Source organism: Erinaceus europaeus, chromosome 6 (assembly GCF_950295315.1).
Source record: "Erinaceus europaeus chromosome 6, mEriEur2.1, whole genome shotgun sequence".
In the NCBI taxonomy this organism is placed as follows: Eukaryota; Metazoa; Chordata; class Mammalia; order Eulipotyphla; family Erinaceidae; genus Erinaceus; species Erinaceus europaeus.
The window spans coordinates 20,629,139-20,655,502 of record NC_080167.1 but is presented as its reverse complement, the minus strand read 5'-3'; the positions used below and the strand labels follow the sequence as shown (position 1 = coordinate 20,655,502).

Genomic DNA, 26,364 nt, shown 5'->3' with positions numbered 1-26,364 from the left:
TCATACAGGACTAACATACAGCTTTATTTATTTATTTATTTATTTATTTATTTATTTATTTATTTTTCTTGCTAAGGAGGCAGGCAGGTGGCTCACCCAGTAGAAGGAAAACATCGCCATGCTCAAGGACCCAGGTTCAAGCCCCATGAGCAGTGGAGCAGTGGAAAAGTGCTGCATTGTCTCTCCTTTCTCTCTCTCTCTCTCTCTCTCTCTCTCTCTCCCTCTCCCTCTCCCTCTCCTCTCCCTCTCCCTCTCCTCTCCCTCTCCCTCTCCCTCTCCCTCTCCCTCTCCCTCTCCCTCCCCCTCTCCCTCTCCCTCTCCCTCTCCCTCTCTATCTTTCTGTCTCTCATTCTCTATCAGAAAGAAAAAAAAAAAAAGGTTGTCGGGAGAATTGGAGTTGTGAAACCTTGGTGACAAAAAAAAAAAAAAAAAAAAACCTGAGAAGTCCCACAGAAAGAAATTTATGTATGGCACCTAACTGGTAAAATAGACATAGCAACCTAAAAGCATCACCCTATGATTTTATAAATGGTCAGTACAAGGCAAGTAAAAGCCAGTTTAAAAAAAAAAAAAAAAACAGAGTAGTGGGGGGCCAGGTGTCGGCATACCTGGTTAAGTGCTCACGTTACAATGCACAAGGACCCAGGTTCAAGTCCCTGGTCACCACCTGCAGGGGGAAAGTCATGAGGGGTGAAGCAGAGCTGCAAGTGTCTCTATGACTCTCTCCCTCCCTGTATCTCCCTCTCCACTCTCAATTTCTGTCTTTATTCAATAGTAAATAAATTAATTAAAAAGCAGAGTAGTGGTATGCAAAGGACAAGTGAGGCAAAGTTGCCTTCCAGGCTGCAAAGCAGTGAGTTACACATGGAGCACTGTTCAAACTGTAGCCTAGCTTCTGACGCCCACACCCCTCTACCTGTGAATGCTTCTTGGCCATATGCGCTTAAGCCACTGTGCTACTGCCCAACTCTCAGTGTGAATGCTTCTTGGGGCCAGCAGCCATATCTATTCTATTTGCTAGAATCAACCCTTATACCTAGAATGCACATAGGTATTTCTTGAAAGGATGAATTATGGATGTAAACAACATGATACAAATAAACATACATATACATATCTATGGATACAAACATGTGTATTATGTAGGAAACACAGACATGTCCATGTAAGTGACAAAGGGCATAGATAAAACTATAATGAGGGCACTGTTGTTTTCGCCGGGCTGGCTTCACGGGCGGGTAACAGATGACCAGGGACTCATGGTTGAGCTGTAGGCAGTATCTCTTTATTCATGCAGGACGCAGTGCAATCTATACCAAGCTAAGCTAAACTAAAAACTACAAACAATCTTGTCCTTATAAATATACTAGCCCAGTAGGGTGGGAACAGGATGCAACGCAGAGAGGGTGGAGAGAAAAGTGACTGGTGAAAATCAGGGTATGACAAGGAGAGGGGGTGGAGCAGGCAAGAATTCTACCACTGAACCACCAATGCCCTGGAGGGAGGGTGGTGCTTGTTAACAGAGGTTATGTAAGTAGAATACAGTGTTATGTAAATAGAATGCAGGGGGTATTAAACCAAATGAAACAGAAGGGGTTTTTAAAAGCAGAATTAGAAGCATACCAACAGGGCACCAGGTGGTAGCACACTCAGTTAAACACACATGTTACCATGTACAAGGACCCAGGTTTGAACCCTGCTCCCCACCTGCAGGGGGGAAGCTTCACAGGCAGTGAAGCAGGTCTACAAGTGTCTATTTTTCTCTCCCCCTCTCTGTCTTCCTCTCCTCTCTGGTTTTCTCTCTGTTCTACCCAACAACATCATCATCAATGGCAACAATAACAACAAGGCCAACAAAATGGGAAAAAAAAAATGGCCTCCAGGAGCAGTGGATTTGTAGAGTAGGCACTGAGCCCCAGCAATAACCCTGGAGGCAAAAAAAAAAAAAAAGTACTGGCCATATTATTCCCATGAACTGATTCTATTTGGTTCTACTCTCTAGTTGGTAAGGAAATCAAACAGGTATCCACATATTCATGGGTATTAGTTCTTCTTGGGCACTCAGCACCCATATCACCATTCATTCACTTACTCATGAAGCAAGTCAAGGTCTGGATCGTGTGCAATTTCACTGACCCTGGAGTATTTTTCCATTCCAAGACAGAGAGAATGAGAGTCACTATATCACCGGGACCCCCTCTGGTGTCAGGGTATCATCTATGTAGTGTTGGGACACAAAGCTGGATCCATAGACACATATTCTACCCAGTGAACTATCTCTCTAGCCACCTTGTTACCTCTTCTGCCAGAACCTGCTTCTCTGAGGCTCTTCCTCATTAACCACATGCATGTGGGATCAGGGACCAGGTCCTCTCTCCCAAAAGGGCAGATGCTACCCAACCTGTAGACAATGTACCATGAATAGAACTATCCAGAAACTAAAAAAAAAAAAAAGTTCACAACTCATTCTCCCAGTGTTGGTAACATTTCTCCTTTGGCTAGTTCTGCTTCTGTTTCTATCTGTGTCACACCAGGTTCCCCTGCATTGCTTGATGCTGTGGTCTATTTACATAATCATTGTTTTGTCTGAGACCAGCGCAGTTTAATCCCCACTGGTTCAAGCTCTTTTTCCACTCCACCCCCTCTCCTAATCACACCCTGTTTTCCACCTTTTAATCCCCACTGGTTCACATTCATTTTTTTGCTCCGCCCCCTCTCCTAGTCACACCCTGTTTTCCACCATTTAATCCCCATTGGTTTGCACTCTTTTCACTCCGCCCCCTCTCCTAGCCACACCTTACTACTTCCTTCTTGGGATGTATAAGAGTCTTCTTTTCTGATTAAACACATTGGATTGCCCTCTGGCTCCGAGTCCCAAAGTCTCTCTCCTGCAACGCTAGCCTGACAGGAGTTCCTGATCCCTCTCCCACGCAGCAGCCTAGGTTGGCTCCAGTCAAGTTCTCTCCAACCCAGAGAGCACGTGCTCCAGAAGAAGCACCCTCAGGCTATCCCAGCATCCCAGGTTGTAATGGTGGCAAGACTTCTGACTTCTGGGGTTTCTTGGTTCTTCTAAGCCTGGTCTCCATAAAGACCAAAGACCGGGCCTCATGTTTGCATGCTATCTTGACAACTCTTGTAATTTCTAGTATATTTTCTTTTTACAAAGTTGGCATGATACTTGCAGTCAAGTAAGTGGTAGTTTCCCTGAGAAAGTTCTGTGACCAGTTTTGTGGCAAGAAAGAGGGACAAGGGGGGATCATATTGTCCATACTGCAATCATCCATCCTCCAATAACAGACATCCCTCATCCAAGATGGCAGCTTTCAGTCAATGCAAACTGGTTCTAAGAGGCACTGCACAGGACCCAGGAAGATCCTGCCTGCAGAGTGTATCATTTATATGTGAAGGGTTTGTTTAACCACTAAGCTCTCTAGTTAAAGAAGACACACATTGAAGAGGAAAGTACTCATATCTGGTGTCAGAAATAATTGCAGCACAAGGGAGGCTCACCTCTTTGGAGGCTCACCTCTTTGCATTCTAATGTGGCCCAAGGTCTGACCTCTGACCCACTTCTCAAATCCATTTCCCAACTCTCAGCATAATAACCCATCACATCGTGGTAACTATGCAAATTCCAGTGTGAAATCGCTCTACTCTCTTCCTATTTCTGCACTCAGAAGTGACATTAAGCTGAATCCTTGACTGAAAATTGAGAGATTTTAGAAATCTGATGAGGATGAGAGGAAAGAAGTGTTTAAATTGAGGGCTCAGGAAGGTGTATGTCAGCTGAGGTCAAGTCTGAGCCAGGTGAAGCGAGGTGAAGCGAGGTGGACTCTGAGAGTTAAAAAGTTCCTGAGAGACAGTCCTCAGTGAGAGAGGGAACATGGTTAGAAGGAGCTGTCACTTTAACTCACACACACACACACACACACACACACACACACACACACACACACCATCCAGCAGCATCCAAGTCAGTGTCTTTCACACTTCAGACTATGGAGCAAATCACAAAATCATTTTCTTTTTAGTAAAAACAAGCATTTTATGATGCAGGCTAGAATAGTGATATGTAAGAACAAAGCACAGCATAGAACAGTTTTCTTTGGGAGTTGGGCCGTAGCGCAACGGCTTAAGCACACGCAGCACAAAGAGCAAGGACCCGCCTAAGGATCCCAGTTTGAGCCCCCAGCTCCCCACTTGCAGGGGAGTCACTTCACAAGTGGTGAAGCAGGTCTGCCGGTGTCTTTCTCTCCCCCTCTGTCTTCCCCTCCTCTCTCCATTTCTCTCTGTCCTATCCAACAACGATGACATCAATAACAACAACAATAATAACTACAACAATAAAACAACAAGGGCGACAAAAGGGAATAAATAAACATTTTTTTTTTAAAAAGAGTTATCTTTAAATATCAGTGAAGGCATTGTTGAACAGCTGATTTCTGGCGTGTACACGTGTGTGTGTGTGTGTGTGTGTGTGTGTGTGTGTGTGTGTGTGTATGGGAGTGGGCACTGGTGAGGGTGGGTGTGCATGCACGTGTGTGTAGGGGGGTGCTCATGGAAGTGGACTGTGACATTCACCTCTTTCCTCAACTCAGCCTTCCATGACACTCTGCTCTGACACCAAGGATATGAGCAGATGTGGCATCTAACCTATAGGAAGCCCAGCTCCTCCAAAGATCCAGTTCATACACCTGTGCCAGCAGACTGCCAGTTATGGTTAAGAAATAAGCACACAGGAGGGGGTAGACAGCATAATGGTTATGCAATCAGATTTTCTTGCCTAAGACTCTGAAGTCACAGGTTCAATCCCCCCCACACCATCATAAGCCAGAGCTGAACAGTCCTTTGAATAAAAAAAAAAAAAAGACACAAAACTGAAAGATGTCAGCTTATCTGAATTACTGGTGGCATTGAAACACATCTGGCTTCATCTGTGTTAAATCTTCTCTGGGGATAGAGTCTAAAATGAGAGGTAAACGAGTTGGCTACAGGTATTGGCAACTATCTAGACTCCATGCTGCCTTCAGAATTTAGACACTAAGGGGCCAGGGAGTGGTGTACCCGGTTAAGTGAGCATAGTAATAAGCACAAGGATCCATGCAAGGATCCAGGTTTGAACCCCCCCATGCCTCACCTGTAGGGAGGACACTTCACAAGCAGTAAAGCGTGTCTGCTGGTGTCTTTCTCTCCCTATCTATCTCCCCTCTCTCTTCAAAGACATTTATTAATGAGAAAGACAGGAGGAGAAAGAAAGAAAGAACCACACATCACTGGTACATGTGCTGCCAGGGAGCAAATTCAGGACCTCATGCTTCAGAGTCCTATGCTTTATGCACCATCTCCCATATTACTCTCCCCCTCCTTGCTCATTTTCTCTCTGTCCTATCTAATAAAATGTAAAAAAAATGACTGCCAGGAATAGTGGATTCATAGTGCCAGCACCAAGTCCCAGCAATAACCTTGTAGGCAAAAGAGAAAAAAAAAAAAAAGAAAAGAAAAGGAAAAGAAAAAGAAAAAAGAAAGAAAGGAAGAAAGAAAGAAAAGGAAAAGAATTTATACCCCTAACGCAATTGTCTGCCAAGATGCCATCAAGGTTTTGATGGTAGTGGTATCTAGCATTCTTCTGATGGTAGTGGTGTCTAAGATGTTCTCCTCTAAGATTTGGTAAAGCACATGAATTGCTCTGATCTGTACTTCCATGCACCTCTCCAATTCCCTAGCCCCAAAATGTGATGGTGTTAGAAGAGGGGGTGTTGAGGTCATGAAGGTGAAACCCTCATGCTCATGGGTGGATGAGTATTGAAACAGCAGAGACCATCCCTAGGGGCCAGACAGTGGAATACTCAGTAGAGTGTACACATTACCCTGCACAAGGACCCAGGTTCAAGTCTCTGGCCCTCACCTACAAGGGAGAAGTTTTCGTGAGTGCATGAGTGGGGGAGGAGTGATATAGGTCTCTCTCTCCCTCTCTATCTCATCTTGCCTCTCAATTTCTGTCTCTGTAAAAAGAAAGGGGGAGGGGGTGAGTGGGGGGGACTCAAGAACTCTACCCTTACCCCCTGTAAAGACTCAAGAGAGCTGAGTGGTGGCGCACCTGGTTTAGCACCCATATTACAATGTGCAAGGTCCTGGTCCCCATGTGCAGAGGGAAAGCTTTGCCAGTGGTGAAGCATTGTTGCAGGTGTCTCTCTGTCTCTCTCCCTCTTGATTTCTGCCTATCTCTACCGACTAAAGGTAAAAAAAAAAACAAAAAAAAAAAAACAGCAAGAAGATGCCACCAAAGAAGCAGTGCAGACACCTTGGTATCAGACTTCCGGTCTCTAGAACTATTGTTGCTGAGTCTGTGCTGGTCTATGATGGCTGCCCACCCCGCCCCCCTCGGGAATCTAGAAAAGCCTAAATGAGTTCATTTGTATGGGTTTATGCATGCAGGCCATGCTCTAGTCGCTCTACTGTGCGCAGGTGCAGGCCTAGAAGAGACAGCAGCCCTGTCTGTGCCTGTAGGAGAAATCTGTAAGTCACTGGGCCGCCCAACCCATGAGTACACACAGCCCAGTGCCGGCTGCTCATGACTGACTCCACTCAGCAGCAAAATCTGCACCTAAAGGAAGTATGTCCCCATTTCCTAGACAGTGGAACGTCTGGTGGAAGAGGTGCATTAGCACAATGAATAGCTTGTGGCAATGAATAAAGCATCAGTGCTCTCAACTGGCAGCCCTTATAGCAGGGTCAGGCCTCTCCTTCGAGCTGGCTTTTCTCATTCTTTACCTCTGTCTGTGCACTCTGTATTCTCTGTTCCACCCATGTGAACTCATTCAATCTCCCAGGTTTGTAAGATTCAAGGGGAAGGCAGGGCTGTTAGGAATTAGGGGGGCAATAAGCCTTGCCATCCTCTGGTCAAGCTGCTCTGCCCCTCCCACTCCTAATCCTATCTGCTTTCTTCCCCTTCTTCTAGCGTTTGCCCTTCTTCCGTAGGCAGTCAACAGCGTCAGGTCGAGCCTGATGTAAAGTTTCGAGACCTCCTTTGAATCTGGAGAGGTGGCAGTCATTGACTATGTGGGTCATAGTCTGTCTGGAGCCGCAGGGGCAGTTCGGGTCGTCTCTGGCTCCCCAGCGATGGAACATAGCAGCGCACCGGCCACGGCCTGTTCGATAGCGATTGAGGAGGGCCCAATCATAACGTGCTAGGTCAAAGCCGGGTTGACGCTTGCAGGGGTCTGTGATGAGGTGTTTGTTCTTTACCTCAGCTGACTGCCAACTCTGTTTCCAAGAGTCTGGAACAGAGAAGTTCAGTGTAGGCGTAGGGGACCAGATTGGATGACGAGACGTCAAGTGTCTTTCTTCCCCTGCAAATTCAGAGCAAGTCCTCTTCTGGCAAAGCTGGTCTTGCTCAGAACCACTTAGGATTACAATAGGCTCCTGCATAACAATGTCTGATTCAATGTCCTTTAGTGTCAGCATTGACAAAAGGGATCCCTGAGGTGCTGAATGAGCAAGAGCATAATGGTTAAGCAAACACTCTCATGCCTGAGGCTCCCAAGTCCCAGGTTCAATCCCCCTACACCAACATAAACCACAGCTGAGAAGTTCTCTGGTTTAAAAAAAAAAAAATGGGGGGAGCTGGGTAGTAGGGCAGCTGGTTAAGTGCAGGTGGTGCAAAGCGCAGGGATCTGCATAAGGATCCCAGTTTGAGCCCCAGGCTCCCCACCTGCAGGGGAGTCCCTTCACAGGCTGTGAAGCAGCTTCCCCTCCTCTCTCCGTTTCTCTCTTTCCTATCTAACAACAACAACAGTAATGATAACAACAACAACAAGGGCAACAAAATGGGAAAAATGGTCTCCAGGAGCAGTGGATTTTATGCCTCTGTGTGTGTGTGTGTGTGTGTGTGAGAAATCAATTCAATTTTTTAATTTATTTTTTTAATTTTTATTATCTTTATTTATTGGATAGAGAAAGCCAGAAATCAATAGGGAAGGGGGCTATAGAGAGGGAGAAAGACAGACAGACACCTGCAGCCCTGCTTCACCACTTGCAAAGCTTTCCCCCTGCAGGTGAGGACTGGGTGCTCAAGCCCAGGTCCTTGCACATTGTAATGTGTACGCTTAACCAGGTGCACCACCACCTGGCCCCCAATTTGTTTTTTAAAGCATGTTTCCATAATTAAAAAGCCTGCATGACACACTATGAATAGGATCTAGGCATAAAAATAAGAACAATACAAAAGTAAGTCACATTACTAAATCCTTACCAGATATCTACTGTTGGCAACTAAGCTTGAAGCTTCCTGTCCTGGTTAAGCATAAAATAATAAAAATAAAAATAAAGTAAAATAAAAAAGTATCAAACTCAAACTTTTTCTTTCAATTAAGATCTTAATAAAAAAGGGTGGAGAGGCCAGGCAGTGATACACCTGGTTAACTGCACATGTTACAATGAGCAAGGATCCAGGTTCAAGCCCCTGGTCCCCACCTGCAGTGAGGGAAGTTGCACAAATGGTGAAGCAGGGCTGCAGGTGTCTCTCTGTCTTTCACCCTCTCTATCTCCCCCTGAGCTCTCAATTTCTAACTGCCTCTATTCAATAAATAATAAATATATAAAATTAAAAAATGTGGGGCCGGGTGGTGCATGTGGTTGAGTGCACTTGTTACAATGCATGTGGACCCAGGTTTGACCTCCCGGCCCCCACCTGCAGTGGGAAAGCTTTGTGAGTGGTGAAGCAGTGCTGCAGGTGTCTCTCTGTCTCTCTCCCCTTCCCTCTCAATTTCTTTTTTTTTTTCACATTTCTGACATTTATTAATCAGTGTAAACCCTAGTAATACACGAACATGATTTTGTGTACTTAAAGGGGAGAGAATTCCTCGTTAAATGGGAAATTGTGCAGATGGCTTCTGGAAGCCCTTCATTTTAAACAGCTTTAGAGTGATATATTCCATTTAGCAGTCTGGACCTTCTTTCTTCAGTTTGCGTACTCTACATTCCCTAAGTAGAACTTTTTTTTTTGAATATTTATTTATTCCCTTTTGTTGCCCTTGTTGTTTTTTATTGTTGTAATTGTTGGATAGGACAGAGAGAAATGGAGAGAGGAAGGGAAGACAGAGAGGGGGAGAGAAAGATAAGACACCTGCAGACCTGCTTCACCGCTTGTGAAGCAACCCCCCTGCAGGTGGGAAGCCGGGGGTTCGAACCGGGATCCTTCGCTGGTCCTCGGGTTTTGCACCATGTGCACTTAACCCGCTGCACTACTGCCCGACTCCCCCGTAAGTAGAATTTGTATTGATCATTGGGACGCAGTTTGTCTCAGGGTTGTGGGTTATTCTTTCTGTCCCAACTGACATCTGGATTGAACAATGCCAGGCGCATGACACAGAGTGCTTCTCCAGTACCTCCAGCTCCAATAGACTTAGAGGGGGGATCAAGCTCGGATGCTTCTTGGCCTGAGAGAGGATTTGACGGAGCATGATTTTGGCAGAGCTCTCGAGCTTGAGATCAAACCTGCAAGGCCTGGGACTGTGTACTCTCTCTGCCTCCCTCTCAATTTCTAACTGTCTCTATCCAATAAATAAATAAATAAATAAATACAAATTAAAAATTTTTAAATTTCTTTTTATGTGTTTTAAAATTTTTTATCATCTTTATTTATTTATTGACTAGAGACTATCAGAAATCGAGAGTGAAGGGGGAGATAGAGAGGAAGAGAGAGGGACACCTGCGAACACTGCTTCACCACTCAAAAAGCTTTCCCTCTGCAGGTGGGGACTGGGGGTTTGAACCTGGGTCCATTTGCATTGTAATATGTGCAAGCAACCAGGTGTGCCACCACCCAGCCCCTAAATTAAAGATTAAAAGAATAATAATAAAGGGGAGTGGGAAGAAAATTAAAATCGTAATAACTTTGTCACTATGAGACTCCATTAACATTAACTAGGTGCCTGGAATTAGTGATCTGGAATTAATGATCTGGTTACCACCAAGAGGTTGGTGCTGTATGTGTACATAATATGTACATCAATGTACTTGTATGTTCACACATATGTGCAATGTTTACATCCACATATATGCACATGCATGTTGTCTGCGCACTATGCATGCACATTGTTGGTATGTAATATGCATCTAAGTGTGTGCACTTATACTATACGTGCAGCTGTGTGAGTGTGTGTTATACCAAATATACTACAAGGATAAAGGCCTGATTTATTTTTCTTTCTTTTTTTTCAACCAGAGCACTGCTCAGCTCTGGTTTATAGCAGGTGTATGTGTGTGTGGGGGGGGGTTGAACCTGGGGCTTTGGAGCCTCAGACAAGAGAGTCTCTTTGCATAACCATTATGCTATCTAACCCCGTCCAGGGCTGATTTGTTTTTCAAGTGATTACCAGTATGACCACACAAGCTCTATACTTGTTATTTCTTTTTTTAAAGAAATTTTTAATTTTTACTTATTCCCTTTTGTTGCCCTTGTTTTATTGTTGTAGTTATTATTGTTGTTGTTATTGATGTCGTTGTTGTTAGACAGGACAGAGAGAAATGGAGAGAGGAGGGGAAGACAGAGAGGGGGAGAGAAAGAGAGACACCTGCAGACCTGCTTCACCACCTGTGAAGCGACTCCCCTGCAGGTGGGGAGCCGGGGGCTCGAACCGGGATCCTTACACCAGTCTTTGCACTTTGCACATAACCCCCTGAGCTACCGCCCAACACCCTATACTTGTTATCTCTTTTTGAGCTTGGAGGTCCATTTCTAGGTGAACATATTCTTTCCAAGTTTCTGAGGATACTGGGAAGAAAAAAAAAAAAAAGCATGTCCCCTCTCCCATTGTGTGCGCAAAAACCGAGAGAGCCAGGAGACCAGCAAAGCAGACACCATGCTAAGAAGTCATGTGGAAATGTACTCGGTTTTCAGGGACATTCCCTTCATGTAATGTGAGTAACACATTGAGGTCCTTCCCATGTAGGATACCCACAAACCCTGCTTTCCTTTTAGCAAGGAGGAAGGAAGCAAAAGAGGTTGTTCTCCTGGGGTGGCCCCATGATTGTCACAGCCAAGGGGCAGTCACCCAGCTGGAGATATTGTGTGTGCTTTGGTTCCCAACCTTCAGGGAGCAGCTTGAGATCAAGTCTACGACAAGACGGTGTTGCCACACAACTGTCTGAATCCTGAGATCAGACCTGAATAGGGTCTTGGGGTCCCAAGAAATGAAACCTGAGTCCCCCACTGGGCCCCACACCCTGAGCAAAGGCCATGATGAAGCATAGATCTCTCCAGCGTTGGAGTGTTTTTCTTGCTTTTTTTTTTTTTGTCTCCAGGGTTATTGCTGGGGCGCGGTGCCTGCACTACAAATCCACTGCTCCTGAAAGCTATTTTTTCCCTTTCGTCGCCCTTCTTGTTTATTGTTGTTGCTATTATTATTGTTCTCATTGTTGTCTTTGTTGTTGGCTAGGACAGAAATGGAGAGAGGAGGGGAAGAGAGGGAGGGGGAGAGAAAGATAGACACCTGCAGACCTGCTTCACTGCTTGTGAAGTGACTCCCCTGCAGGTGGGGAGCTGGGGGCTCCAACCGGGATCCTAAGGCAATTCCTTGCACTTTGCACCATGTGTGCTTAACCAGCTGCGCGACCCTTCTCCTGCTCTAAGATGCTTGCTGTCCACACGACTTGGCTTCTGAATTCAAGTCCATTACTTTAGCTGGTGGCTGAGTGAAGAGCTCTGAGTTCATGCACTAAGGAGTCAAAGAGAGTTTCAAAGGCTGCCTGGAACACATATAAGTGCTCACTGGATTCTCCATTTTTATGTCTTAATGCCACCAGTGTATGTATTTTCACAATCTTTTCAACTGTAAATTAACAATAAAAACAGAGCTTTGCAACATTTAACCTGGGTTTGGATTTTTCATTTTAAAAACTGGAAACAGATCTAACTGACATAAAAAGAAAAAATATCAACTTTAGAAAATAACATCAAAAGGCAGAAAGAGAAAAACAGATGAGTTGAATGTCCACTTACTTCAGGGCCCACAATTACCATGTAGACACAGGGCTCTTCTTGATGCCATTCTTGAGGAGAATGAAAGAAAAAACAGAAAGAAATGATACTTTCAAAATGGTTCAGGTAACAGGTAAACTACAAGCTTAACACAGTCAGTCTATCTGACAAATCATTTTGCTTTCATTCATTTTAGTCCATCTCAAGTATATTTTTTTTTGGTTTTTTTGTTTTTTAAAGGTTTTATGTATTTATTTATGAGAAATAGAGGAGGAGAGAAAGAACCAGACATCACTCTGGTACATGTGCTGCCGGGGACTGAATATAGGACCTCATACTTGAGAGTCCAATGCTTTATCCACTGTGCCACCTCCCGGACCACTCAAGTACATTTTAAATATAAATAATGAGAATAGATTCGACTTCCGGAGGCGGAGCTACGAGCAGCAGATCGCTTTCTCTCCTCTCCTCTCCTCTCCCGGATCAACTAGGAATACCAAAGGAGACCACCCGGACCGAAACAAGACAGGACTAGGATGACCACAGAAACCCAGTAAATCACCCGTGAGTACAAACACGCGTGGCTGGTGACAGAGAGGAGAGAGGGGCCTAAGGAGAGATTAAGTGACTGCTAACAGTTCGACAGTTTGTCAGTGGAGACACCACCTCCAGTCTGCTCCACCAACAAGGGGACAGCTGAAGGGAGGAAAGGACTCCCCAGAGACTCACCAAGTACAACTCTGAGTCTCCATTGCTACTACCCTCAGAATCTGGAGCAGCAACAGGGAGGGACACCAGGGCACAGAGCTCTAACCGGGAAACTCAGGAGAAGACCTATACCTCGGTGGCATAGCTGAAGGGCTGTGAAAGTCTCTTTGCATAACCACTGGATTATCTCTGCCACACCCTGCTTTATCTCTTGGTCAAGAGTCATTGATTAAGCCAAGAAGCCTATTGATAGTTTAAAAGCCCTCAGGCTACCATAGCCTACAGGGGAAAAAAAAAAAGGCTTTTACACCACTGAACTCCAACTCAGGGATTGAAAAAAACTGTTAACTTATATAAAATGGTTAAAACAACAAGAAAAAATAATGGAGACTCGAACCAGGACAAGAGTCCAGCTAAAAGTCCTCCAGAGGGCGAAGCACAAAACAACGAGTTCAACATCCAAACATTAGCTAAGGAAATAATAACAGGAGTGAGTAAAGAATTTGAAAAAATTGTAATCAGAACTGCAGGAACAACAAATGAGAATATGGAAGAAAATTCTAATAATCTCATGGTTATTAGAGAGCTGAAAGCTGAAATTGCTGAGCTAAGAAGGCAACTAGCTGAACAAGCTAAAACAGTATCAGAGCAGGGCAACAAAATAGATGAACTCCAGAAAGCAGTAGAGGGCAGAGAGAATAGAATCAATGAGGCTGAAGACAGAATTAGCAAGATTGAGGATGAATTAGAGACAACTAAAAAAGAAGTAAGAGATCTCAAAAAGAGATTAAGAGATGCTGAAAACAACAACAGAGTCCTATGGGATGACTTCAAAAGAAACAATATACGCATTATTGGCTTACCAGAGGAAGAAAGAGAAGGGGAGGAAGAAAGCGTTCTCCAGGCCATAATAGCTGAAAATTTCTCTAGTCTAGACAACACCAAAGACATAAAGATTCAAGAAGCCCAGAGGGTCCCAAACAGAATTAACCCAGACCTAAAGACACCAAGACATGTCATACTTAGATTGGAAAGGAATAAGGATAAAGAAAGGATCCTCAAGGCTGCAAGAGAAAAACAAAGAGTCACCTACAAAGGAAAACCCATAAGATTAGCAGCAGACTTCTCCATACAAACACTACAGGCCAGAAGAGAATGGCAAGATATCTATCGAGTGCTCAATGAGAAAGGCTTTCAGCCAAGAATACTATATCCTGCTAGATTGTCATTCAGACTAGATGGAGGCATCAAAACCTTCTCAGACAAGCAACAGTTGAAGGAAGCAACCATCACCAAGCCTGCCTTGAAAGAAGTTCTGAAAGGTTTCCTATAAACAACCAGACCACCACAAATAGAACATATATCAAAACACTCTAAAACTCTACAAGAATGGCGTTAAAATATCTTCAATCTTTGATATCAATAAATGTGAATGGCCTGAATTCACCTATTAAAAGACACAGAGTAGGAAGATGGATCAGAAAACACAACCCAACAATATGTTGTCTACAGGAAACTCACCTAACGCAACAAGACAAACACAGACTTAAAGTGAAAGGATGGAAAACTATCATTCAAGCCAATGGCCCACAAAAAAGGGCAGGAACAGCTATTCTCATATCTGACATGATAGACTTTAAAATAGATAAGATTAAAAAAGATAGGAATGGACACTACTTAACGCTCAGAGGATCAGTCAATCAAGAGGACTTAACAATTATTAATATCTATGCACCCAATGAGAAGCCATCTAAATACATCAAACTTCTACTGAAAGAGCTACAGCAATATATTAACAGTAACACAATCATAGTAGGGGACTTCAACACCCCACTATCTCAACTTGACAGATCATCCAGGCAGAAAATCAGTAAAGACATAAGGGAGCTAAATGAAGAGATAGATAAACTAGAACTATTGGACATTTTCAGAGTCATTCATCCCAAGAAACTGGAATACACATTTTACTCAAATCCACATGGATCATTCTCAAGGATAGACCATATGTTAGGCCACAAAGACAGCATCAGCCTATTCAAGAGCACTGAAATCATCCCAAGCATCTTCTCAGACCACAGTGGAATTAAACTAACACTTAACAATCAACAAAAGATTAGTAACAGTGCCAAAATGTGGAAGCTCAACAGTACACTTCTTAACAACTTCTGGGTCAAAGAGGAAATCAAGGAAGAAATCAAAATGTTTTGAGAGTTCAATGAAAATGAAGACACAAGCTATCAAAATATTTGGGACACAGCTAAAGCAGTCCTAAGAGGGAAGTTCATAGCTATACAAGCACACATTAGGAAACAAGAAAAGGCACAAATAAACAGCCTGATTGCACATCTTAAAGACCTAGAAGAAGAAGAACAAAGGAACCCTAAAGCAACCAGAAGGACAGAAATTACTAAAGTTAGGGCAGAAATAAATAACATTGAGAATAGGAAAACCATACAAAAGATCAATGAAAGTAAATGTTGGTTCTTCGAAAGAGTAAACAAAATCGACAAACCTTTAGCCAGACTCACAAAACAAAAAAGGGAGAAGACCCAAATAAATCAGATAGTAAATGAAAGAGGAGATATCACAACAGACACTGCAGAAATTCAACATATCATGCGAGGCTTCTATGAACAACTATATGCCACCAAGTTAGAGAACCTGGAAGAAATGAATGATTTCCTAGATACCTACCAACTTCCAAAACTAAGTAAAGAGGAAGTGGATAACATGAACAGGCCCATCACAGCTAATGAAATTGAAACAGTTATCAAAAATCTTCCCAAAAATAAAAGTCCTGGACCAGATGGTTTTACAAATGAATTCTACAAAACTTTCAAAGAAGAACTAATACCTCTACTTTTAAAAGTCTTCCAGAAGATTGAAGACACTGGAATACTCCCTGCCAGCTTCTATGAAGCCAACATCACCCTGATACCAAAAGCAGACAGGGACACAACCAAAAAAGAAAACTACAGACCAATATCTCTGATGAACATAGATGCGAAAATATTGAACAAAATTCTAGCCAACCGGATACAGCAGTATATCAAAAAGATTGTTCATCATGACCAAGTGGGGTTTATCCCAGGCATGCAAGGTTGGTTTAATATACGTAAATCAATCAATGTGATCCACCACATCAACAAAAGCAAGACCAAAAACCACATGGTCATATCAATAGATGCAGAGAAAGCCTTTGACAAAATACAACATCCCTTTATGATCAAAACACTACAAAAAATGGGAATAGATGGAAAATTCCTGAAGATAGTGGAGTCTATATATAGCAAACCTACAGCCAACATCATACTCAATGGTGAAAAACTGGAAGCATTTCCCCTCAGATCAGGTACTAGACAGGGCTGCCCACTATCACCATTACTATTCAACATAGTGTTGGAAGTTCTTGCCATAGCAATCAGGCAGGAGCAAGGAATTAAAGGAATACAGATTGGAAGAGAAGAAGTCAAACTCTCCTTATTTGCAGATGACATGATAGTATACATGGAAAAACCTAAGGAATCTAGCAAGAAGCTTTTGGAAATCATCAGGCGTTACAGTAATGTGTCAGGCTATAAAATTAACATTCAAAAGTCAGTGGCATTCCTCTATGCAAACACTAAGTTAGAAGAAATTGAAATCCAGAAATCAGTTCCTTTTTCTATAGCAACAAAAACAATAAAATATCTAGGAATAAACCTAACCAAAGAAGTGAAAGACTTGTATACTGAAAATTATGAGTCACTACTCAAAGAAATTGAAAAAGACACAAAGAAGTGGAAAGATATTCCATGCTCATGGGTTGGAAGAATTAACATCATCAAAATGAATATATTACCCAGAGCCATCTATAAATTTAATGCTATCCCCATCAAGATCCCAAGCACATTTTTTAGGAGAATAGAACAAATGCTACAAATGTTTATCTGGAACCAGAAAAGACCTAGAATTGCCAAAACAATCTTGAGAAAAAAGAACAGAACCGGAGGCATCACACTGCCAGATCTCAAACTATATTATAGGGCCATTGTCATCAAAACTGCTTGGTACTGGAACATGAACAGACACACTGACCAGTGGAATAGAATTGAGAGCCCAGAAATGAGGCCCCACACCTATGGACATCTAATCTTTGACAAAGGGGCCCAGACTATTACATGGGGAAAGCAGAGTCTCTTCAACAAATGGTGTTGGAAACAATGGGTTGAAACATGCAGAAGAATGAAGCTGAATCACTGTATTTCACCAAATACAAAAGTAAATTCCAAGTGGATCAAGGACTTGGATGTTAGACCAGAAACTATCAGATATTTAGAGGAAAATATTGGAAGAACTTTTTTCCGCATAAATTTTAAAGACATTTTCAATGAAACGAATCCAATTACAAGGAAGACTAAGGCAAGTATAAACCTATGGGACTACATCAAATTAAAAAGCTTCTTCACAGCAAAAGAAACCACTACCCAAATCAAGAGACCCCTCACAGAATGGGAGAAGATCTTTACATGCCATACATCAGATAAGAGTTTAATAACCAACATATATAAAGAGCTTACCAGACTCAACAACAAGACAACAAATAACCCCATCCAAAAATGGGGGGAGGACATGGACAGAATATTCACCACAGAAGAGATCCAAAAGGCCAAGAAACACATGAAAAAATGCTCCAAGTCTCTGATTGTCAGAGAAATGCAAATCAAGACAACAATGAGATATCACTTCACTCCTGTGAGAATGTCACACATCAGAAAAGGTAACAGCAGCAAATGCTGGAGAGGGTGTGGGGTCAAAGGAACCCTCCTGCACTGCTGGTGGGAATGTCAATTGGTCCAACCTCTGTGGAGAACAGTCTGGAGAACTCTCAGAAGGCTAGAAATGGACCTACCCTATGACCCTGCAATTCCCCTCCTGGGGATATATCCTAAGGAACCCAACACATCCATCCAAAAAGATCTGTGTACACATATGTTCTTGGCAGCACAATTTGTAATAGCCAAAACCTGGAAGCAACCCAGGTGTCCAACAACAGATGAGTGGCTGAGCAAGTTGTGGTATATATACACAATGGAATACTACTCAGCTGTAAAAAATGGTGACTTCACCGTTTTCAGCGGATCTTGGATGGACCTTGAAAAAATCATGTTGAGTGAAATAAGTCAGAAACAGAAGGATGAATATGGGATGATCTCACTCTCAGGCCGAAGTTGAAAAACAAGATTAGAAAAGAAAACACAAGTCGAACCTGAAATGGAATTGGAGTATTACACCAAAGTAAAAGACTCTGGGGTGGGTGGGTGGGTGGGGAGAATACAGGTCCATGAAAAATGATGAATGAAATAGTGGGGGTTGTATTGCTAAATGTGAATCTGGGGAATGTTATGCATGTAAAAAAAAAAAAAAAGAAGTAGAAACACAAAGCAGAAATTGACTGAGTTTGGAGTATGGCACCAAAGTAAGAAAGCAGAAGTATACTAGAGTTTGCAGTGAGTACCTCCCTAATACTTCCTCTCCACTTTTCCAAGCTTTGGGTCCATGATTGCTCAACAATTTGTTTGGCTTTGTATGTTAACTCTCTTTTCAGTCACCAGGTTCCAGGTGTCATCAGGATGCCGGCCAGACTTCCCTGGATTGAAGACACCACCAATGTGTCCTGGAGCTCAGCTTCCCCAGAGACCCATCCTACTAGGGAAAGAGAGAGGCAGACTGGGAGTATGGACCGACCAGTCAACGTCCATGTTCAGCGAGGAAGCAATTACAGAAGCCAGACCTTCTACCTTCTGCAACCCTCAGTGTCCCTGGGTCCATGCTCCCAGAGGGATAGAGAATGGGAAAGCTACTGGGGAGGGGGTGGGATATGGAAATTGGGCGGTGGGAATTGTGTGGAGTTGTACCCCTCCTACCCTATGGTTTTGTTAATTAATCCTTTCTTAAATAAAAAATAAAAATAAATAAATAAATAAATAAATAAAATATATATAAATAATGAACCATTTTATGCTTTTAGTAAAATGTTGCTTCTAAAATGTCACTTACTATCCAGATTTCTAACTTATTGGTTAAATGAGCTAATAAAGATCAAATTCTGCAACACAACAAAAGTACAAAAGCAGTGCAGAAAGTAGAATGTATAGGGAGTTGGTGGTAGTGCAGTGGGTTAAGCGCAGGTGGCGCAAAGCACAAGGACCAGAGTAAGGATACCGTTTCGAGCCCCCGGCTCTCCACCTGCAGGGGAGTCGCTTCACAAGCGGTGAAGAGACTCTCCTGAGGTAGGGAGCTGGGGGCTTGAACCAGGATCCTTGTGCCAGTCCTTGATCTTCACACCATGTGTACTTAACCCACTGTGCCTATCGCCCCGAGGTAGCTCTTCTAAGGAAGAATGAGAAGCAACAATTCAGAGGAGGGTAGATAGCATAATAATGGTTATGCAAAGAGATTCATGCCTGAGGCTCCAAGGTCCCAGGTTTAATTCCCTGCACTACCATAAACCAGAGCTGAATAGCGCTCTGGCAGAGAGAGAGAGAGAGAGAGAGAGAGAGAGAAGAGAGAAGACACAATTCAAAGATGTGTCCCTAAAGGTAATTCCAGAAGCAAAGGGAACTTACAAAGCATACCTGAAAATGCATCCACCAAAAAGAGAGGGTCTTTGACTTGTCTGAGCCCACATATCAGAAGAAACACACGTAAGTTATCAGCACTTCCGTTAATTTCTGCAACACAAGAAATAAGGACATTTTCAATGAAAAAAACAGTACCAGTGAGGGTCACACACAGCTGAAAAGCCAGATGTTTCCACTTCCAGATTTTCTGTTAATTTCATCGTCTGGGCTGGCTTTTTCTCCTAGTGGGTAAACATGAACTGAGCTTTACCTCATAGATGCTAATGTAACTCTGCCCAACTTTATTATTTTTTTTTACTGGGGGGAGAGGGGTGAATGGGAAAAGGGAAAGGGATTAAATTATCATTGCAGTGTAAGTCTGAGGGCCTGGGAATTTAGATCCAAATCTATTTAATATTGCTATCTTTGAGGGCCTCGGGGTGGCACACCTGGTTGAGAGCACATTTTACAATGCGCAAGAACCCAGGTTTGAGCCTCCAGTCTCCACTTGCAAGGGGGAAGCTTTTCAAATTTTGAAGCAGGGTTGCAGGTGTCTCTTTGTCTCTCTTCCTCTCTATCACCCTCTTCCCTCTAAATTTTTGGCTGTGTATGTCTATCCAATAAATAAATAAAGATAATACCAAAAAAAGTTTTTTAAAGATTGCTATCTTTGTGAAAATATTTTGGAATTTAAGATAGTTTACAGATGAATGTGCTTTTGAGAGCTTGTCTGGAGGTTCTAGCAGGGGAGCGCAGCTACTCTTATACACTCGACTTAAGACCAGTCTGTTTCTATTCGGGGGAAGGCGGAGCGCGCAGCTTCGGGAGGGACACACATGGAGCGGTGAGGGAGGAAGGGGACACCGCCTAGCCAGCCAGATCAGCCGAATCAACCCTGGAGATCAATGGGATGACAGATGTCACAGCCAGATCGCCCTCACATCCATGAATGTGCTTTTGGATTCATTTATGTTATAGAACATACATATAATACAGAGATTTGTTAAAGTGGGGGGGGGGGCAGGTGGTGGTGCACCTGGTTAAGTGCATACACTCCAGTGCACAAGGACCCAGGTTCAAGCCCCTGGTCCCCACCTGCAGGGGGAAAGCTGCAGGTGTCTCTCTGTCTCTCTCCCTATCTCCCCTCCTCTTTCAATTTCTCTCTGTCTCTATCCAATAATAAATAAATAAATAGAACTTAAAAAAAAAATTTTTTTTAAAGCAGTCCCAAGCGGTCCAGTACACACTACTGACCACAAAACTAGATGAAATTAAATAGTGATTGTTCAAAAAATAAATAAAATAAAATAAAATAAATGGTAACTGTTTAAAGTCACCTCCAGGAGGTTTGGAAGGCAGTAATAAATAATTGATTCAATAGACGTTATTAATATAATTATAAACCTGCTAAGCTAAAATATCATCATTGACAAACCTACGTAATTGGACACAAAATCGTGCAAGTGAAATGTTTTCGCTCATTATGTTTTATGCTCACATCCATTACTTAATGCGAGCAATTTCACACACTCTGTGCTTTTGTCCGTTCTGAATAGAGTATAATTGGTCTGAATATAGTAGGATAAGCTGATACCACTTATAATCACAAAAGCTAAATACTAATAATGCAAAACCAGCTGTGAAGAAAAATCTTTATGAAGGTCAGGCACTGGTGCATTGGGTTAAGTGCACACAGTCCAAAGCACAAGGAAACCAGTTAAGATCCCAGTTTGAGCCCCCAGCTCCCACCTGTAGGGGAGTCACTTCACAAGCGGTGAAGCGGGTCTGTGGGTGTCTGTCTTTTTCTATTTTCTTTTTTTTTTTTCTTATTTTAATTTGTTTATAAAAAGGAAACATTGACAAAACCATAGGATAAGAGGGGAACAACTCCACACAATTCCCACCACCAGAATTCCGTATCCCATTCCCTCCCCCAATAGCTTTCCTATTCTTTAACCTTCTGGGAGTATGAACCCAAGGTCATTGTGGGATGCAGAAGGTGGAAGGTCTGGCTTCTGTAATTGCTTCCCCGCTGAACATGGGCATTGATAGGTCGATCCATACTCCCAGGCCTCTCTCTCTTTCCCTAGTGGGGCGGGTTCTGGGGAATCAGAGCTCCAGGACACATTGGTGTGGTTGTCTGTCCAGGGAAGTTGGGTTGGCATCATACTAGCTTCTGGAAACTGGTGGCTGAAAAGAGAGTTAACATATAAAGCCAAGCAAGTTGTTGACTAATCATGAACCTAAAGGCTGGAGTAGTGCAAATGAAGAGTTGGGGGGGGGGGGTCTCCATTTGTAGATAGCTAGTCGGCATATTTTAGTTATATTCCAAATAGTTGTGGCTATACTAGTTTTGTTTTTTTTCCCCGAGCCTGAAATCTGATATGCAGGTGAATCCTACTTGTTGTCTGGGGAGATGTCATGGCTAGAAAAAGGACCAGAAAGTTGGATCTGGGAAGATATTAGTAGCTCCCAAATATGGAAAAGGTGTATAAATATTGTTGACTGTACACCCCATCATTGTTACCAGTCATCTCTATCACGAACAACAAAATAGGCCCCTTGGTGGGCCCCCATAGGACCTTGCCCTCAACTTGGATCAACAATGGTAGAGAATGTTCCATCCTCTTAAGAGAGGCTGGACAACATACTCTGTGTTACACCTGAGGAAGATGGGTCCTGATATTTGGGCAGCTTGGAACGTTCCTACTCATGACCACAGAATGTGAGCTCAGATCTACAGGAATGCAGAGGTTACATAGGTTCCTAAGTGTCTGTCTTTTTCTTTCTCCCTCTCTACCCTCCTCTCTCAGTTTCTCTCTGTCCTATCCAATAAAAATGGAAAAAACAATCACTGGGAGCAGTGGATTTGTAGCGCAGGCACCAAGCCCCACTGATAACCCTGAAGGCCAAAAAAAAAAAAAAAAAAAAAAAAATCTTTACTGACTGGGAGGAGATAGCATAGAGATAGACAAACTTCAATAGCAGTGAAGCAGGTCTGCAGGTGTCTATTTTTCTCTGTCTCCCCCTTACTATCAATTTTTCTCTGTCTTGTCAAATAACATGGAAAAAATGGCCCCAGGAGCAGTGGATTCATAGCGCCAGGAACTGAGCCCCCGTGACAACCATGGAGGGAAACTAAACAAAACAACTTGATGCTACTCTGAAGACTTGACTGTGGACCAATTAGTCACTGTTGTTTTGTTTTAAGATTTCCTTAAATAAATGTTTCCGCCACACACACACACACAAAAAAAAAAAGAAAAATCTTTACTAAGATGTCAAGACTGAAGTGTCCCTCTTGCCGGCGCTCCACTCTGGTGTTCAGACGCAGTAACCTGCAGTGAGGCGGCCATTTTCTCTACCTCCACGTGGCCCAACCTGCTTCTCTAACACCCAACTCTGAGGTGCCAGCGCGAATAAAGATTTGTGTTTCCTCTTCGCTCCAGACCCTCTCTCTCTCTTCTCTGCGGCCCGCGCACTACAACATCTGGCTCTACAACATCTTTGAGCCTTTTTCCCACACAAAGGAAGGAAAACAGCACATTAAAAAAATCACCTGAGAGATCGCTTTCTCTCCTCTCCTCTCCCGGATCAACTAGGAATACCAAAGGAGACCACCCAGACCGAAACAAGACAGGACTAGAATGACCACAGAAACCCAGTAAGTCACCCGTGAGTACAAACACGCGTGGCTGGTGACAGAGAGGAGAGAGGGGCCTAAGGAGAGATTAAGTGACTGCTAACAGTTCGACAATTTGTCAGTGGAGTCACCACCTCCAGTCTGCTCCACCAACAAGGGGACAGCTGAAGGGAGGAAAGGACTCCCCAGAGACTCACCAAGTACAACTCTGAGTCTCCATTGCTACTACCCTCAGAATCTGGAGCAGCAACAGGGAGGGACACCAGGGCACAGAGATCTAACCGGGAAACTCAGGAGAAGACCTATACCTCGGTGGCATAGCTGAAGGGCTGTGAAAGTCTCTTTGCATAACCACTGGATTATCTCTGCCACACCCTGCTTTATCTCTTGGTCAGGAGTGATTGATTAAGCCAAGAAGCCTATTGATAGTTTAAAAGCCCTCAGGCTACCATAGCCTACAGGGGAAAAAAAAAAAAGGCTTTTACACCACTGAACTCCAACTCAGGGATTGAAAAAACTGTTAACTTATATAAAATAGTTAAAACAACAAGAAAAAATAATGGAGACTCGAACCAGGACAAGAGTCCAGCTAAAAGTCCTCCAGAGGGTGAAGCACAAAACAACGAGTTCAACATTCAAACATTAGCTAAGGAAATAATAACAGGAGTGAGTAAAGAATTTGAAAAAATTGTAATCAGAACTGCAGGAACAACAAATGAGAATATGGAAGAAAATTCTAATAATCTCATGGTTATTAGAGAGCTGAAAGCTGAAATTGCTGAGCTAAGAAGGCAACTAGCTGAACAAGCTAAAACAGTATCAGAGCAGGGCAACAAAATAGATGAACTCCAGAAAGCAGTAGAGGGCAGAGAGAATAGAATCAATGAGGCTGAAGACAGAATTAGCAAGATTGAGGATGAATTAGAGACAACTAAAAAAGAAGTAAGAGATCTCAAAAAGAGATTAAGAGATGCTGAAAACAACAACAGAGTCCTATGGGATGACTTCAAAAGAAACAATATACGCATTATTGGCTTACCAGAGGAAGAAAGAGAAGGGGAGGAAGAAAGCGTTCTCCAGGCCATAATAGCTGAAAATTTCTCTAGTCTAGACAACACCAAAGACATAAAGATTCAAGAAGCCCAGAGGGTCCCAAACAGAATTAACCCAGACCTAAAGACACCAAGACATGTCATACTTAGATTGGAAAGGAATAAGGATAAAGAAAGGATCCTCAAGGCTGCAAGAGAAAAACAAAGAGTCACCTACAAAGGAAAACCCATAAGATTAGCAGCAGACTTCTCCATACAAACACTACAGGCCAGAAGAAAATGGCAAGATATCTATCGAGTGCTCAATGAGAAAGGCTTTCAGCCAAGAATACTATATCCTGCTAGATTGTCATTCAGACTAGATGGAAGCATCAAAACCTTCTCAGACAAGCAACAGTTGAAGGAAGCAACCATCACCAAGCCTGCCTTGAAAGAAGTTCTGAAAGGTTTCCTATAAACAACCAGACCACCACAAATAGAACATATATCAAAACACTCTAAAACTCTACAAGAATGGCGTTAAAATATCTTCAATCTTTGATATCAATAAATGTGAATGGCCTGAATTCACCTATTAAAAGACACAGAGTAGGAAGATGGATCAGAAAACACAACCCAACAATATGTTGTCTACAGGAAACTCACCTAACGCAACAAGACAAACACAGACTTAAAGTGAAAGGATGGAAAACTATCATTCAAGCCAATGGCCCACAAAAAAGGGCAGGAACAGCTATTCTCATATCTGACATGATAGACTTTAAAATAGATAAGATTAAAAAAGATAGGAATGGACACTACTTAACGCTCAGAGGATCAGTCAATCAAGAGGACTTAACAATTATTAATATCTATGCACCCAATGAGAAGCCATCTAAATACATCAAACTCCTACTGAAAGAGCTACAGCAATATATTAACAGTAACACAATCATAGTAGGGGACTTCAACACCCCACTATCTCAACTTGACAGATCATCCAGGCAGAAAATCAGTAAAGACATAAGGGAGCTAAATGAAGAGATAGATAAACTAGAACTATTGGACATTTTCAGAGTCATTCATCCCAAGAAACTGGAATACACATTTTACTCAAATCCACATGGATCATTCTCAAGGATAGACCATATGTTAGGCCACAAAGACAGCATCAGCCAATTCAAGAGCACTGAAATCATCCCAAGCATCTTCTCAGACCACAGTGGAATTAAACTAACACTTAACAATCAACAAAAGATTAGTAACAGTGCCAAAATGTGGAAGCTCAACAGTACACTTCTTAACAACTTCTGGGTCAAAGAGGAAATCAAGGAAGAAATCAAAATGTTTCGAGAGTTCAATGAAAATGAAGACACAAGCTACCAAAATATTTGGGACACAGCTAAAGCAGTCCTAAGAGGGAAGTTCATAGCTATACAAGCACACATTAGGAAACAAGAAAAGGCACAAATAAACAGCCTGATTGCACATCTTAAAGACCTAGAAGAAGAACAACAAAGGAACCCTAAAGCAACCAGAAGGACAGAAATTACTAAAGTTAGGGCAGAAATAAATAACATTGAGAATAGGAAAACCATACAAAAGATCAATGAAAGTAAATGTTGGTTCTTCGAAAGAGTAAACAAAATCGACAAACCTTTAGCCAGACTCACAAAACAAAAAAGGGAGAAGACCCAAATAAATCGGATAGTAAATGAAAGAGGAGATATCACAACAGACACTGCAGAAATTCAACATATCATGCGAGGCTTCTATGAACAACTATATGCCACCAAGTTAGAGAACCTGGAAGAAATGAATGATTTCCTAGATACCTACCAACTTCCAAAACTAAGTAAAGAGGAAGTGGATAACATGGACAGGCCCATCACAGCTAATGAAATTGAATCAGTTATCAAAAATCTTCCCAAAAAATAAAAGTCCTGGACCAGATGGTTTTACAAATGAATTCTACAAAACTTTCAAAGACGAACTAATACCTCTACTTTTAAAAGTCTTCCAGAAGATTGAAGACACTGGAATACTCCCTGCCAGCTTCTATGAAGCCAACATCACTCTGATACCAAAAGCAGACAGGGACACAACCAAAAAAGAAAACTACAGACCAATATCTCTGATGAACATAGATGCGAAAATATTGAACAAAATTCTAGCCAACCGGATACAGCAGTATATCAAAAAGATTGTTCATCATGACCAAGTGGGGTTTATCCCAGGCATGCAAGGTTGGTTTAATATACGTAAATCAATCAATGTGATCCACCACATCAACAAAAGCAAGACCAAAAACCACATGGTCATATCAATAGATGCAGAGAAAGCCTTTGACAAAATACAACATCCCTTTATGATCAAAACACTACAAAAAATAGGAATAGA

The 26,364-nt window shown here is 42.5% G+C and overlaps 1 protein-coding gene across 3 annotated transcripts in view; it reads right to left on the bottom strand.

Moving 5' to 3' along the window:
* GLT1D1 (glycosyltransferase 1 domain containing 1) overlaps positions 1–26,364 on the bottom strand; it is a 154,215-nt gene that overhangs the window by 43,154 nt on the left and 84,697 nt on the right. For all 3 annotated transcript variants that reach the window (XM_060193294.1, XM_060193295.1, XM_060193296.1), the window contains exons 7-8: positions 19,306–19,401; positions 12,002–12,051 (exon numbers count right to left, since the gene is read on the bottom strand). In XM_060193294.1, the coding sequence (XP_060049277.1) occupies positions 12,002–12,051; positions 19,306–19,401 (146 nt within the window). The remainder of the gene's footprint in view (positions 1–12,001; positions 12,052–19,305; positions 19,402–26,364) is intronic.